This window comes from Drosophila miranda, chromosome XL, assembly GCF_003369915.1.
Source record: "Drosophila miranda strain MSH22 chromosome XL, D.miranda_PacBio2.1, whole genome shotgun sequence".
Lineage (NCBI taxonomy): Eukaryota > Metazoa > Arthropoda > Insecta > Diptera > Drosophilidae > Drosophila > Drosophila miranda.
The window spans coordinates 14,185,401-14,201,965 of NC_046673.1; the positions used below are offsets into that span (position 1 = coordinate 14,185,401).

At 41.8% G+C, this 16,565-nt stretch overlaps 1 protein-coding gene across 8 annotated transcripts in view; it reads left to right on the top strand.

Moving 5' to 3' along the window:
- The window catches only part of LOC108163995 (innexin shaking-B), a 194,295-nt gene that overhangs the window by 156,118 nt on the left and 21,612 nt on the right, over window positions 1-16,565 (top strand). For 6 of the 8 annotated variants that reach the window (XM_017299567.2, XM_033399852.1, XM_033399874.1 and 3 more), the window contains one exon: window positions 4,338-4,497. In XM_017299567.2, the coding sequence (XP_017155056.1) occupies window positions 4,447-4,497 (51 nt within the window). In that variant the 5' untranslated portion in view covers window positions 4,338-4,446. Of the gene's footprint in view, window positions 1-4,337; window positions 4,498-6,594; window positions 7,769-16,565 lie in introns of those variants that run through there. The other 2 variants (XM_033399883.1, XM_033399880.1) reach the window with 2 other exon arrangements.

Sequence of the window (16,565 nt, forward strand, 5' to 3'; positions counted from 1 at the left end):
TATTTTGGCATTGGCATATTCCAAGCTCTGCCAACTGACCTCTCCAGCTGGGCCACCGCAACCCCGCCACCCCGCCACCCGCCACTGGGCGCTGGCCCCCGCTCGATTTGTTTCCATGCAATTTAAGCGGCTCAGCAGTGGGGTGGGGTGGGCTTTGGGGACAGCAGGACAGCAATTACAGGACAACAAGAAGGCAATCTTGAAGGACTCGCCACAACAAAAGACAAAGGACAAAGGACAAAGGACAATATCAGGCACAAGAGTAAATTGTGGCTGGGAAATTAATTGGCCCCCGCCAAAGGACAGGCAGGACAGCCCTCTGCCAGGGTTGTCGAAGGCCTCAACAGGACTGGAATCGCATCGAATGCAATGGATACTCCTTATTAATTTTGTTGCATGGATTCGAAGGGAATTTAATAACCAGATACTCCTGACAAATGCTTGTCGGAACGATTGGAATTTTCCTTGGCAAGATGGCAGGCATTTTGAAAGAGATTCCCAAAAGTGCAACCACAAGATCTATCTATCTATGGATACCCATGTGCGTACACTGTTTTCTCTCAGTGTATTAGCCCACTTTTGTTTTTGGATAATTGCGCTTATTACGCTGCGAAGCCAAGGAGAAATGGCATCGAAAGGAAAGCAAAGAATATCAAATAAAGGAAAACAGTAGCGATGGGGAAAATCTGAAATATAAAATTCCGATGGCTTTGTCTTCATATGGAAGACAATTTCATGGCTATCTGCTCCCCTGCTCCATGCGAGAAGCTGTCGTCTGGCTGACCCCCAGGGGCCCTCGAGCCCTCCCATTAACTGTTGCAGGGGCAACTGCAGCGCCGCCTGTGACTGTGCCTCAGTTGTCGCCGCATCGCCACTAGAGACACGTGATGCCAGAGCGAAGGAGACAGATTTTTGTCGAGTGCCGCAGTGAGTGGAAAGAGTTTTGACCAACAGAAAACTACCCTATATTACAACTAAAACGGTGGAAGACCAGTCAGATCTGTCAGTCAGAAGTCTAATGAAAAAGTCCATCCAGACGAGAGTCGATGTCCGTACTTCCCAGCCAACTTCCAGGGCCAACAAGTTGAAGGAAAAGCCTTAATGGATATCGACTTGGAGGATACCCTACGGAAAAGCAAGCCAACGATAGAGGCGATAAAAAAAAGAAAGAGTAACGGACAGTTCAGGGAAAAGAAGAGGGAAATGGAAATCCCTGCCCAGCAACCGATTTGTGGGTGGAATCAGAGCCAGCTGCTGCATTATGCAGTGACAGCGATATGACTGTGTGGGGCATGCAAATTTTAGACACATAAGCCGTCTGCCTGTCACAGAATGGAAATCATTTGGTTAAATTGCAAAATGTTTGCAAAATTAGTTCATATTAATTTACAGAGCAGCCAGTGCAAGCGAAGGACCAGCATGGGTACTGGCCAGAATTATATATTGATCGAATACTGGCAGGGGGTACCATAAATCAGGGGTTTCAATGGGTTGGACACAGTGATATGACATGGTATACCCCCCCACTTTTCGAAGCATTTCTTGAGGAGTGCCCCTCCACCGCCTCAAAAGTTGTTAAAAATATTCATCCGATGGCGACTGGTATTCTTTACCTGTGACTTTTCAGGACTTTCACTGATTTGGATCTTTAAATAGAAATATTCGCGCTCCACTTCATGGCCATTTCGGTGCCTGCTTTTCTTTCTCAAATTAAATAAACTGTTCTCTTGGCCGCCAACAAACCAACGCGATGCGTTCTGATGGGAAGTGAGAAGGGGGGAGGGATTGTGGAAAAGGAAAAACACATTTATCTCGATTTTCACGCTGTCAGCAGCAACTCAAAAAGGCGACAGTTTGTAAAAGATTCGAAAAAAAACCAAGAAAAATAAATAAAAGAAGAAAAAAAAGTAAAAAGGTGCCAGGGACAAGCGAACCGCAAGGAACCAAAGGCAAACCGAAGCGCCTGCACAAAGTCAATTTCAAGATTTATTTTTTGCAATTTAACATTTCTGTTACGCCTGTCAGCCGAAAAATAAAACAAAACAAAGATCCCAAAGTGAAACAAAACAAAGCGAAACCGCCGAAATATTTCCCAGGAAGAACGTAACGAACAAAGTCCTGGGGCGTTCAACCCTCCAGAAATCGGTGGAGACCCCGACTCCAGAGGCAGAAGGTGAATGCGGTTACAAAAATAATAATAAATTAAAAGCTTGTGCCCCTCCAGCCGAAAGGTCAAATAATTTCAATAAGACAACAACAACAATAGCAGAAGAGAGTGGGCGACGATGCCGAAAACAAGACCTCTGCAAGCTGCCACGCCCACCCTGGAAGTACACCGCCCTTCGTCTACTAAAGCCCATATTGAAATGCCGAAAACAGGGCCAACAAGTTGAAGGAGAAGCCTTAATGGATATCGACTTGGAGGATACCCTACGGAGAAGCAAGCCAACGATAGAGGCGATAAAAAAAAGAGAGATTAACGGACAGTTCATGGAAGAAAAGAGGGAAATGGAAATGGATGTAAGGGATAGTAGGTTCCATTAGCAGTATAAGGGACAAGTTATCGAAGGATTAGAATAAGTACAATTTGGTGGACGCGGAAACAAACTCGCTCTTCTTGGAATCCGGAGGAGAAAGTGTAGCCAAAGGACATTTTGAGAATACAAGTAATGTTGCCGATGCTTTTTAAGTATTTTCAATTTCGTTCCTTCAGAATGGAACTGGGGCTGGGTACGGGTCTGCCCTCCGTCGCAATTTGCTTTGTACTCGAATTTATTTGGCTTCTAGCGACCCCTAGGAGGCAACTGGGAGGCGTGGCAAGAGGCAGAGAATGCAGACCGAGCTAAAGTCAATATGCACAGGTCCAGAGTCCAAGGTCCGAGAGGCCGTGGAAATTTTGTGGAGGCCAGAGCAGCAGACGAGAAATTTGTGTATGTTGCTCTCGAAAGTAATCAGCAAGCAGTTAGCCTCCTCCACCCAGAAACCCCCAGCTCCTGTAGCCGCTCCGCTCTCTTTTTTTCATTAATAATAAATTAGGCGCACACCGGAAACGGAAATGCGCGTTGGCAGCCAGCCCAGGACTCAGACCAGACCAGGCCAGACCAGAACAGCAAAGTTTATTAGTTTTCGTTCTGGGAATATGCAACATTAGGAAGATACCATTCTTGCATTTTTTAGGAATTAAATTCCAGAGAAAATTCCACAAGATTCTTTCCGCTTGATGATGGTTTTTGCTGGGTCTGTGTGCTCACATGGGAATCCAATTAAACGCGCTGCTAATCCAGACAAAAGCACAGAAAATCACAGAAAATCTCCCTCGCAGCTAGATGCTTGAGTCAATAGAGTAGTAAATGAAGTCTTGGTCTTTATCAGCCAACTGGCATCGCTTTTTCTGAATGATGCACAGCGAGAAATGGGGTGGCAAGCCGTGGAAGCCATTGGCGATGGTTTGGTGACCCCGATCCCTCTTGTAAACATATCTCTGCGGAGTAATATATCCCTTATGTACCATCTGATCTATGCCAGGATGTACATGCTATTTTTCTCTTGGTGTACGAATGGGGAGTGAGCATCTTGCCTCCCAGTGAGTGTCTGTCTATCCGCGTCTTTGGTTAGTCAGAGCTTAAAAGCTTGGCTAATAAAAACGGGAATTATGCGTGAGTGTGTGCCAGAACAGGGCGTGGATGGAGCCGGAAACGAAGCGGGGATGGGAGATATGTATATGTTGATGGAACCGGAAATGAAATCGGAGCTGGAGCTGGAGAATTCTCCCTGTTGCTGGAGGCAATTAAGCGATAAGCGTAATCTACGTTGTCAATTCACACAAAATGCGTAAAGTCGTCAGCCGAGGAGGATTTCAATTAGGGAACGCAAAAATTCCACCCAATATTCTCCCACTATCTGGCCACTGTTCCCCCCCTTCCACCATCTATCTATCTATCCATGTGTCCTCTCTGGCCTGGCTGTGGCTGTGGCCTTTGCGCATATTTCATGAACACCACACACACGCACACAAGTGGATGCCTGCGGTGGAGTGGGCTGTGGGTGTGTGTGGGGATGGGGATGGGGATGGGTTGGGCCACTAGTAGACCCACTAAGTGCGGCCAATTAGCACAAAGGCAGAGGAAAGTGTTTCCGTTTAAAAGATGAGAAAGGCGAGCACCTCTCGAGTGACAATTTGCTTAACGTTTAAATTTAGATGCGAGGGCCAAGTCAAGCACTGGATGACCTCGACTGAGGATAAGCGCCAGTATATACGCGTGTACATATAAGAGCGTCTCTCTCGCTCTTTCCCTGTGAGACTCTCGTCACTGATGTTGTGTTGCGTTTCGTTGCAGGGTTCTATCACGCAAACTAAAGCCACATATTGTTGCGGACACCGTTAAGCAGTATATAAGTCGGGCCCAACGCACAACCAAAAAGGGTACCCAAGAGCAACAAAATAACATGGAGTTTTTACGCGGCGTCTATGCGTTTATGCAAGTGAGTAGATCATCGGTGAGTGTCAACTGTTTCCTTTTAACAACTGTACTAATCCATATGAACTTGCTCTATTTTTATACCGCCTTTGGTTCATTGAATGATTATACCATACCATACTCTACTCTACTACCACTCCAACTCAACTCAATTCAATCTCAATCTCAATCTCAATTCGAAACCCAAACGAAAAACAAAAATACAATACAAATTGAGTTTTAAACCGTAAAACCACAACCGAACAAAAAAAAAAAAAAAAAAAAAAAAAATGCTTGAAAAGCAAAAAACAAATCGAATATGTTACTACTACTTTCTACTACATACCTATTACTACTACTACCACCACCACTGTTGTAAGCGTAACAAAGTATCGAGCAAAATACCAGATAAATACCAGAAAATACCAAATATAAACCAAATAAATGTAAACAAATTACACTGTACTGCCCCAAAAACCATACTGTACCACGTACATCCATCCTGTATGTACATCCAAAGCCAAAAACTAACTCGTCGTGAAATCCATGTGAGAGAAGCAACCCTGACAGCCCGTGGACCACAATCTCAAACTCGAAAACAAACCGAATCAAGTAATCACCACCAAATAATAATGCAAGCGCTGAAGCAACAGCTGACAAATGAACAAACACTCTGTAAATGTGGCAGTGGATGGGCATAAATGTCCTTCCAGATGCCAGCTTCCAGATTCCAGAACTAGCCTCATCCGTACGAGCTGGCCCCAAAAAAAAAACCATTCCATTCTCTTTTCTGTTTCCCCCCGCCATGTTTTTTCTGTTGTTTGCGTTTGAGTTTGGAGGCCGTGACTTTTCAACCATTGCCATTCCATAACCAAAACCCATAGATGATAATAATACCAACAAGAAATGAATACAAAAAAAAAAGCGAAAGTAATATGAATAATACATAATAATAATACATAATAATAATAATAATAATATACTTACCGTGAGACTTAACATTCTGAGCGAACATTTTCAAAAGATCACAGAACAAAAGGAAACAAACAAATGAACATTCACATAAATTGCAAAAAAAAACAGAAAAAAAAAGAGTACGAAAAAAAAATGAAATTAATATGCAAAACATTCATTAAGTAGGATTTTGAACATGAAAATATCAACAGACAAAGAAAAAAAACAGACAAAAACCCCCTTAAAAAAACGAAACGAAAGAAAAACCCACAAAGGACAATCTTAAGAAAATGATGGCCAAGAACAAAGCAGCCATCTCTGTTTTTTTGCCACTCTCTCTCGCCCACTCTCACTTTCACTCGCTCGCTGGGCCTCGCCGGGCAGGGAAGAGAGTTGGTAGCGCCATCACAGACCCATTTTTGCCCATTGTCCATTATAACCATTGTCCAGCCATCCGCCATACCCATCTCTCTTTCTCTCAGAGCTCTCCTCTTTCTCTCTTTCTCCCACCAGAATATACAGAATACACATACACACACACACACTCAATACAAGCGTCTCTTTCTGGCTCACACACATACCATACACAGACACACACCCACACCCACACAAAGGCAACCCAAGTCTCTGTCTCTGTCTCTCCTTTTGTCTATGTTCAGTTTGATTTTTGATTGTAATTGGCTGTGTAATTGATTGATTGATATGCTTAGCTAAAATCTACAACTATAACTATACCTATAGCTGTAATATATCTATGTCTATGTCTGTCTCTATTCTCGCTGTTTGTGTGTAATGAAAATTTTTGGCAAGAAAATTACTGTAAGATTTTAACCGTTCTTATAAGTTTAGCTCTAGAACTCTTTGTTTTCTGTGTGCGCGTGTCTAGGCTTATGATTTCCCCACACACAAGGCACACTCAGAAACACAGCCCTAACCGAAGAGAAGTCTCTCTCAGTCTCCAAGTCTCCAAGTCCCCAAGTCCCTGTCCCTGTCCCTGGGCCCATCTTTCTCTAACGTTATAGTATCTACCTTTCTCCGTCTATGAAGGGTAACATGTAATTTAAAACAAATGTTTTATTCTTTATATATATATATATATCTCCGAAACCGAAAAACACAAACGAACCCAATATACCAAAACCGAATCGAATCGAAACCCAACCGAACCGAAACATCATTAAAGGTTGACTACAGCAACAGCAGCAGCAGCAACGTAAGCGGAAACGGAAACGGCAACGGTGAAGCCAGCGGCGGTTATGAGGCAACCCTGACAACCCTGCCCAGCGACGAGCCGGCGACGATCTCAAGCAGAAGATCCACGAACAGAACAGCGAACAGTGCAATCAGGACAATAAGGGAGACCGAGCCCGAGACCGAGGCAACGGCAACGGCAACAGCGGCCACAACAGCAACGGCCGAGGAGGCTGACGCCACATGGCCTGGCCAAGCGCCCTCGCAGCAGACCAAGACCAAGTCCAAGTCGCAGAGCAGAAGTCCTGCCCAGAAGCCCCAACAAAGTCAGAGTCAGAGTCGCCAGCTCCTACAGACAGCAGCACCAGCAGAAACAGTACAGGACAGTTGAGAGTGCGGCAAAAATGTGGGCCATCGATATCGATGCCAGCGGTAATCAAGCGAGAACTATGTCGGGCAGAACAATATGAATAGCGAACGAACACGAACGAATGAATAATGCTAACGAATGTGATAACTCGTATGTATATATAGCCACGTATATCCATGTATAACAATTATTTACATATGAACTTGCAAGCAGAAAACCAAAACAAACAAAACCAAATCAAAACAAATAAAACCAAAATCAAATCGTAATCAATATCAAACGATAAATCGTGACGCAATAAAGATAACGATACTACGATATCGATAATTAAGCACTCTAAAATAAAGTAAAACAAGCTCACATAAAATAAAATCAAAGAAAACAGGGCAACTATCAATAGGTGGCCTTAGATTGTGTGACTGAGATTTAGGAATGAAACAAAATCGATCAAACGATAAGTCAATAAAATAAAGCAAGAAGCGGATAGTCGATAACCGATAACCGATAGCCGATAGTCGATAAACGATAAGCAATAATCGAGCAACGATCAACGATCAACGATAGGACGTGCAATCAAATAATATCAAAAGTAATCGAAAAAAGCGACTCTGAACAGAACCAGAACCAGTAAACGAACTGCAACGAGAAGGCCTTCCCTTCCGAGCCAGAATCGAGAACAACTGCTCCACAACTGCTCTGCACCCCCGAAGGGTTGGTGGTGCGTGTGTGTGTGTGTGGTGTGCCCACGCGGGGGCGCCCATCCCCCCACCCCGCTAACGCAAAGTGATAGAAAATGGTAATTACAAAACAAGCAATTCTAGTTCATTTACCACTAAAACTAACCCCACAAAACCTCACACCTCCACCTATCCACCTCTCAACCCCCCCAACCTGTCTACCTCCTCACCCTACCCAAACGAAACCAGCCCCATAATCAACTTCAACTCAGTCTCGATCCTTCAATTGATCTATCTATCTGTCTATCAATCTCAAGGTTGACCCAGCCAACCCCAGCCCGCAAAAGAAGGGTCTCTCGAATGCCCCCGCCCCACCTCTATCTGTCCATCTATCTCTATATTACACTTTGTTTTACACACCTGATCTATGCGTTGTTTTTGCCTTATAAATATTGCATATACGTATCGTAGATTATTATTAGCTCAAATTACGCTTATTTATTTATATTTTAGCTTTACCTTTCGAGTCCCCCATTCCCCCTAGCTACACGGGGCGCCATCTGGCGGCCTATAACCTTTGGTTATTATCATTAACTTTGCTTTGGCTTTGTCGAATTTCGATTCAATCTCTCTCTCCTATCTCTATCTTCTCTCTCTCTTTCTCTCTCTCTCTCTCTTGTTCAGTGAATTTGTTTGATTGTGTTTAACTCGAGTAGAGCCCGCGATCCAGGAGCCAGAACCACAACTGAACAAAAAAAATAACAGAAAAAACAAAACAGAACAGAACAGGGGATACAAATTCAATAATCGTCTATCGATATTCTATCAAAAAGCAGCCGAACCGCGTAGGACACCAGCTAAAGCCAACAAGAAACATAACCCAACGACAACAGATTGCTCGCCTGCTACCACAGAATATGCTGTCAACGTCAGCGATTGAAAAGAAATCGTCAAAACGAACCGCACTGATAAAAACCTGATAAAACAAAACAGAAACCTAATCAATGAAATCCAAATTAAAAATTAAAACTCAAATAAAACTGAAACTGAAACCAAATCAAATTTAATACAAAATGATGTTTGTGAGAAACCCAGCGTATTGTCTCTCCGCTGGTCTTTTATCTCTATTTGTATCCCTACCTCTCTCTAACTCTCGATACTCTCGATACTCTAGATACTCCCGATACTCTAGATACTCTAGAAACTCGTATTTTTGTATCTCTCTCTGTCTAAACCCCCTATTAAAAACTATAACTATAACTATAATTGACTCTGATCTCACACACACACAGACACAAACACACACACGCACAGACAGAATCCAGTTAAACAGATTTGTAAAAGTATAGTAAAGTGTTGCGATTGCCGCCTGCGATAACCGCTAACCGATAACCGATAACCGATAGGCATTGCAATAACGCTGAGTGCCGAAAGTGCCACAACCGGAACTCAAAGAAAAAACTAAAGTAAAAGTTACTTTTCATTTGATTTCAATTATGATTTTCCACATCTATCAATAACGATGACTATTTATGCGTATCTAACTAAGTAAATCCAATCGAGTATATCGAAATTAAGTAGGTCTGGCCTTAATGCCTAGCAAAACAACCAAGAAACAACCAAAGTACTTGCTAACATACGAGACGGGAAGCCGAAATCTTAAATCTGAAATCTGAGATCTAAAGGTAGCCGTAGCCCTAAAATAGCTCTATTGCCGCGTATATGGTGTTCTGTGTAAATATTTTGCCAAAATCAAATGCGACGATCCCCAATGCGGGACCCAAACAAACACATAAAAGCAAACTTGAAATTGAGCAAACAAATCCTCCACCTTATATGGAACTATCGCCAAGAACCTAAAAAAGAAAACAAAAAGAAACCCCCCTCTCTCTGTCTCTCTCTTTGTCGCTCTCTATCTCTCTCTCTCTCTTTGTCTCTCTCTCTCTCTCTCTCTCTCTCTGATTCTCTCTCAGTCCAGAAGCCTGAAAACCCTAACCTGAACTATAGATAAATAAACCTAAATTTATACAAAACTTTTCTTTAAATTCGATTCAAGAAAAAATATAATAAAAAAAAAAATATCTATGACCACTTTGATTCCACTTTGCCTACCCCCACACCGTGCACACCCCCGCAGATCCCAGCCCACCCACACATTTGGAAAGAAAAGTTATTGATTTGAGAATATCTCCTATTTTGTTTTATTGTTTTTGTACCTACCCAAGTTCTCTGCCACACACTCACACACACACACCTCTTTTCTCCCCTGTCCGTCCCCCAAAAGTAGTTAAAACCAATCAATCCAAACCCAAAACAATGCCAAAACCAAACCAAAACCCCCAACAACAAATTGCACGTGTCTTAAGCCGTAACTAACAACTCAATCAATTGCAGTCTCTTGTGTTCTATAATATGCATACCATATCTATATATATATGCTACTGTACCATCTACTGTATCATTTGTTGTATTGTTTGTCGGATCCTTGTAGTAGCGTAACGTACACGGAAATGTTTCAATTCAATCAGCAGATCAACAAAACAAAACCAAAACCAAAACCAAACGTACCTTACCATATATCGTAAACGTATCGTAATCAATCAATATCTACTACTCGTATTGCGGCATTTGTGGTATTGTATCCGTATCCGTATTCGTATTCGTATTGTCAAGTGCAAATCCTTATCTACTAATTACTAACTACCAACTAAGCAAGATATATGCCAGCATATATACATACATACAGGCGTACATTCGTTCGCGTGCATGAGAATCGAAGCCAAATTTAATTTTTGTAATTCTAAAATCGAAACTTAAGATTTCATTTCTTAATCTTCGCGATTGTCATCGAAATTCCGATTATGAATGTCTCACTGTCATCGATATCGGTATCGATTTCAACCTAACAATAGATGGCACTAGAACGGTATGTATGTATGTGTTTGTGTGTGTATGTATATGTGTTTGTACGCATCCAAACATAAGTATATCGCATTGTGTATGTGTATGCTTGTCTGTATGTGTATTTGTAAACAGTTGTACGTATATCGGTGTAGATTTGTTTTATTTGAGTTGAGTTCTCTTTCTTTTCGAATACCATTCGACTGCTCATTTTTTCAACTGATTGCACCGCGCAAACGAGAGCTAGAAGGATTGTATTATTTCAGCTAATAATAATCGTTATGGTAATCGTAATCGTTTTTTTTGTTCCTTGGTTCGTAATCGATTATCTTTTGCGTTTCGTTTCCTTATTTCCTTATTTCGATAAGCAGTGAAGCGAACGAAGGATCGCTGGAACAGAATCGAGGAGAAGCAACAACTATCGTACTCAACACCATCTACATATATATATCTATATACCTATCTACTCGTACTCAAACTAAATATATCTATAGCCATACTCTATATACATACATACATATATACATATATATACATATATATATATATATATCTATATGCATACCACAACATATATATCTATATATCTATCTAAAAGAACAAACAAAAACAAAAAAATTACAATACAATAAATATTATTCATAATACCAAAAAGTAGTTGTCGTTGTTGATGTTGTTGAAAATGTGCAATTTTAATTGATTGAAAACGCAAAAAACAAAAACCAAAAAAAAAAAATACCAAAACGAAGTACCAGAGAAGCGAACTTTAAGCAAACAACTTTTTTGACGAATGCCAAAAAAAAAAGAAACTTAAACTCTATACCAAATAATACCATAATCAAGTATAAACTAAAAGAGCCCGGTTCGAAAGCCAAAAAGTATGCAGCAGTATGCTTTTTGCGCTGGCGTTTTTGCGAACACTTTGTTTTTGAGAAGAAGAAAAAAAAAATACCAGCCATATGATGAAGACGATGAAGCAGAGGTACCACCACCGTAATCGTAACCCCCTCACAAAAACCGAACCAACCACACCACCAGAACAAAAAGTCCCCCCCGAAAAAATACTAGAAAAATACCACAAATTTCTCTCTCTCTCTCTCTCGCTCTCTCTATGTCTCTGTCTGTCTCACTTAAAAAAAAAAAATGCTAATTTCAATGTTTTTGTGTGTGTGCGTGTGTAGCGTGCGCTTGTGTGTGTAAATTCAATTGTATTAAATTTGGTTAACTAAACGAAAAAAGCGATATATAAAACCGACAATTGATATGAACGAAAAAAAATACCAAAGAAAAAGAAAATACCAACTGCTAAGCGGACAGGCAGCATATATGTTGGCAATCGAGCAATTTCTGTGTAGAATCATCATCGGATGAACCGAGTCTCCTCTGTATCTCTGTCTCTACCCCACTCTCTCTCTCGCTCTCTCTCTCTCTCGCTCTATCTCTGTCTCACTGCGTCTCACTCCCTCTCTCTCTCTCTCTGTCCCTCTGTGTCTCTCTCTCTCGCCATCTCGATCTGTGTATATCTGTGTATACCCTCACATAAGATAATAATTTTAGTTTAGTTCAGAGATATCAAGATTTGTTTTTTGTTTTAATTTTGAAATTTCGATAAACGAGAATAACAGAAAAAACCAAAAATGAAGAATCACCAAAGTGTAAAAAAGAAAAGCCCAAAACCAAACCAAAACTAAAACAAATGCAAACCCTACAGTAAACATGAACATATATACTTATAACTATACCTATACCTATACCTATACCATATACTACTACTAATATACCCCATATACTAACCGAATCAAACTATTTACTCCAACTAAACTATAAACTATACTATACTCAAACCAATACTAATACCATGTACTATTTATATACCTGTTCGAAGTGCAACTTGAGCCACAGAGACACCTGCGCAGAACTATCCACCAAACACACCAAGTAGAACACGCTCTGAAGCAAACTGAGTTCACATTTTTTTGATTTTTTACTCAACACCAAAGACACACAATATATTGCATATCTGTATGATAGACCAACCCACACACACGCTCTTCTATATATATATATACATATGTATGTATCTATCTATCTACCTATCTATCTATCTATCTATCTATCTATTGTACAATACTATAAGTAAGTTGAATACTGAAAAACCGAGCAATTTCGATTGCCGTCTTTGCTGCAAATTGCCTTCGCTTAACTTTGTTGTTTGCATTTTGTTGGACAGCTTCGGCAACCCTGGCTTACACGAACTCCCCCCAATCACTGTTCTATATATGAGGGAAGCATGCCTACACCTAACACTATCCTCTGCTCTCTGTGTCCTTCTCTGAAATGTACATACGATATACATATGTATAGGGCCAAGAAGACCCCCAAAACTGCACGTAACTCAAGATCTTTTCATTTTTCTAGCGACACATTTTTTGTGGCACGTCATTAAAGTTTTTAGTTTGTTGTATGTAAGTTTTGTCTTGCCTTTGTCGAAACCTTGACAGGAATGGAGTCTCCGAGTGAGGCCCAGGCCCAGGCACCTCCGGCCTTGATATGTGTAAATAAGCCCACAAGTATTTGTATCGAGAAAACCCTTTAAACAGAACAAAGTCTAACTGAAGTATGAGTAAAATATAATTCAATTGCAAACGGTACACGAACACCTATCTACTAAATAAACACACACACACACACACAGACACATAAAATATCGTATCTATAATCCAACGTATTTGTATATTGCATAAGAGAAGCATCAAGTCTGCCTGAAAACCCTCCTCAAAACTGAATCTCTACCTCTAACACGAACATAGATACAGCAAATACACTTACTAGTACACTTGCAGCCTACACTAATCTGCAAAAGGTTGCCCCTCCCCACCCCACCCCAACCGCAGCCTTGTCCAGCCACCAGCCACCCGTCACCCGCCACCACCCTCCGAGAATGTTGTTTGTTTCCACATTTGCCCCATTTGAGTTTGATTTTTGCTGAAATTTCTACCCATTGTTCGTTTAAGTCGCCAATTTAAAGTCAACTCCAATGATCTGTAGCCGAGCCGAGTCGAGGAGGCAGTGGGGGATACTGGGGGACGGTAGGCGGGCAGGAACTGATGGGTATCTGTCCTTGTTGGTTGCTTGTTTATTGCCACCAGGCACTTGGCACTTGGCACTTGGCTGTTCGCTGGTCCCTCAGCCCTCAGCCGTCAGCCCTGGGCTCTGGGGCTCTTGGCTCTTCTGGTGCCTTCAATTTATTATTGACTTTGCTGCAAGAGTTCTCAGACGCATCCTAATGAAGCGTAAGTGGCAAGCACTGCGGCAAGGCCCATAACAATAACAGCCACAGCCCAAGCACAGCACAGCCCAAGCAAAGCCTGTGGAAGTCGCCTCCTTGTAGCAAAGCTTATTTTTATTGCCCAAAATATATTGCCAATGTTGTTCTAATAGCAGAAACGAGCTCCCAGTCATTGCCTAGCACTGGCAGTGGCAGTGGCAGTCAGTGGCAGTCAGTGGCAGTGGCAGTAACCAGGACCAGTCTGGAGGCATTGGATGGAATGGGAATGGAACTGGGCATAAAATTCATTGTTATGGTTACTGGGCATAAGTCAGTCACTCGCACAGAGCGAGCAGAGAAATCGCTGAAGTCGTCGTCATCGTAGACCTCCTTCAGCCTCTCTCTACTCATTTTGTTAATCAGCCCCAAGTAAGCCAGTCCAGCGCACATGATACTTATTACACAAGCTACTTACACACTCAAGTCAGTCCGGGACAGAGACAGGGACGGGGACGGGGAAGGGGACAGGGACGGGACGGGGAAATAATATGTGAATGGGTGTAAGGATAGAGATAGGGAAAGGGATACGGATAGGAATAAGAATAGGGAGAAGTCATTGTTCATCCACTTGGGCTGAATTTCATTATAACCCAAGGGTGCACTCGGGTAGATTGGTTTGGGCAGAAAGGATTGCCGGAGGCAGAGACAGGAAGTGCCCTACAGTCTCTAAGGTATATACAATTTTCGGGGAAAGATCATCTGGAAAATATCTATGACTGAGTCATAAGCAGTGTAAGAAAGCTTAGAGTTCTCCTTGTAGGGTTGCATTTTACGAACAGGGTATCCCGCAGTCGTGCACACCGACCGACCCTCTTGCTCCGAGTCCCCCTCCGTTTTTGGTTTGCTCGTTTCGATTTCGTTTCATTTCGTAGACATTTTCGGCTTATTGTTTTGGTTATGTTTTGATTTACGCCTTTTAATGATCATCCGTCTCTATATCTCTATGCCTCTATGTTTTTCTCCTCCAGCTCTCCCTATTTTCTCTCTCTCTCTAATTGTGCCCCGCTCTCTATGTCTCTCTCTATCGCTCTATCCGTCTCTCTCACTCTCTGTCGTTTGTATGTAATATGTTCTTTTGTATAGTGTGTGTTTATCCCAAGACTAGAACCCAGACAAGTCCCTGGAAAGTGCCTATTACAAAAAGACAAACCAGAAACAAGAAACCAAAGTAAACGCCTCACCTAAACATTGTAGCCTACTAAAACGATTGATTAACTAACTCAAGTTTATAAACAATGCCAATTCGGACCCACCATCATTCCAGAAATCACGCAAACCTAATCAAAAAAGAACAATTCCGTTGTGCAAACTGTGACGAAAGTAATGCCAAAAAATATGCCTATGCCTCTCACCAAAAATCACAAAAAAATGATCGAATCGATGCAATGCAAAATATAAAAACCAAAATGAAAACATTTAAACAATTACAAAAGACAACAAAAACAGCTAAATGTGAAACACGCCAAGCACAGGACACGAGTCACCAAAACCAAAAACCAAACACAAAAGTCACGAGCTCACGAATCACTAAAGAGTCACCAAAGTCACGAATCAGCGAATGCCATAAGCCGAGCAACAAATTAGTCGAACACGAAAGCTTCCCAGCAACCCAGCAATCCAGCAACCACTACCCCCACAAGACACTCGGTTATGGACCTTCCTCCTCTTCCTACCTCCTTATCCCTTGCCCACTTCCTATCGTATGATTTGAGCTTCTCTCACTCTTTGTCCTGCTTTGTCTTTCGTTGAACACAAGCCACAGTCAAGCTCTGTCGCTCTCTCTCTCTCTCTCTTTCTCACGTATCACGCCGCTCTCTGTCACACGTTAGCTCGCTCTCACCTGGTCACACCAGCTCACTCACTCACTCTCACTTTTTGGCATGGCCAAGTGCTCACTCACTCGACGCTTTCGAAGCTAACAACTGCCGCCCCACCCTGCCCCGCCCCGCCCCAACCCGCCACGTCTTCGACTGCTAGGATAAGCCAAGCTCAACTGTACCTCTATCTCTCTTTCTCGCTCTATCTATCTCTCTCTCTCTCTTAAAATAAGTATACTTGTCTCTCACCAACACTTAAACCAAAAAGAAACAGAAAAAATCATGCTAAATCGAAATTAAACAACAAGAAAATTAAATATATACACTTAAAAAGAACAAGCCGAAAATAAAACATAAAGAATATTGAATAAATAACAACGTAAAATTACTCTCTAGCTATCTATCTCAATCACTCAATCACGGAATCACTTACTCACCAAAAACTCACTCGAATTTGTCTATCTCTCTCTCTCTCACGCAATCTCACGACTCTCACCTTTCCCCCCACCTCACCAAAAGATAAGCAAAAGAAAAGCAAGCGTAACCAATACCAATACCAATACCAAGCCAAAAACCGAAACCAAAAACCAATAAAGCAACAATAAATGATAAAACCAGACACTTACTATATATCTATCTATCTACATGTATGTATCTCTGTCAGCTTTAAGTATAAAAAAAAGTAAACCAGCAAAGAAAAAACAAAAGCTAAACGCAACCAGAACCAGAACCAAAAACAAATCCAAACCAAACCACAAACTCAAGTCAAGTCAGCTCCAGACAACAAAACTCCAAACTCCAAACTCCAAAACTCGAAACTGCAAAAAGGCCAGCAGCACACACCACCTACAGCCAAAGAAACAACAGCAA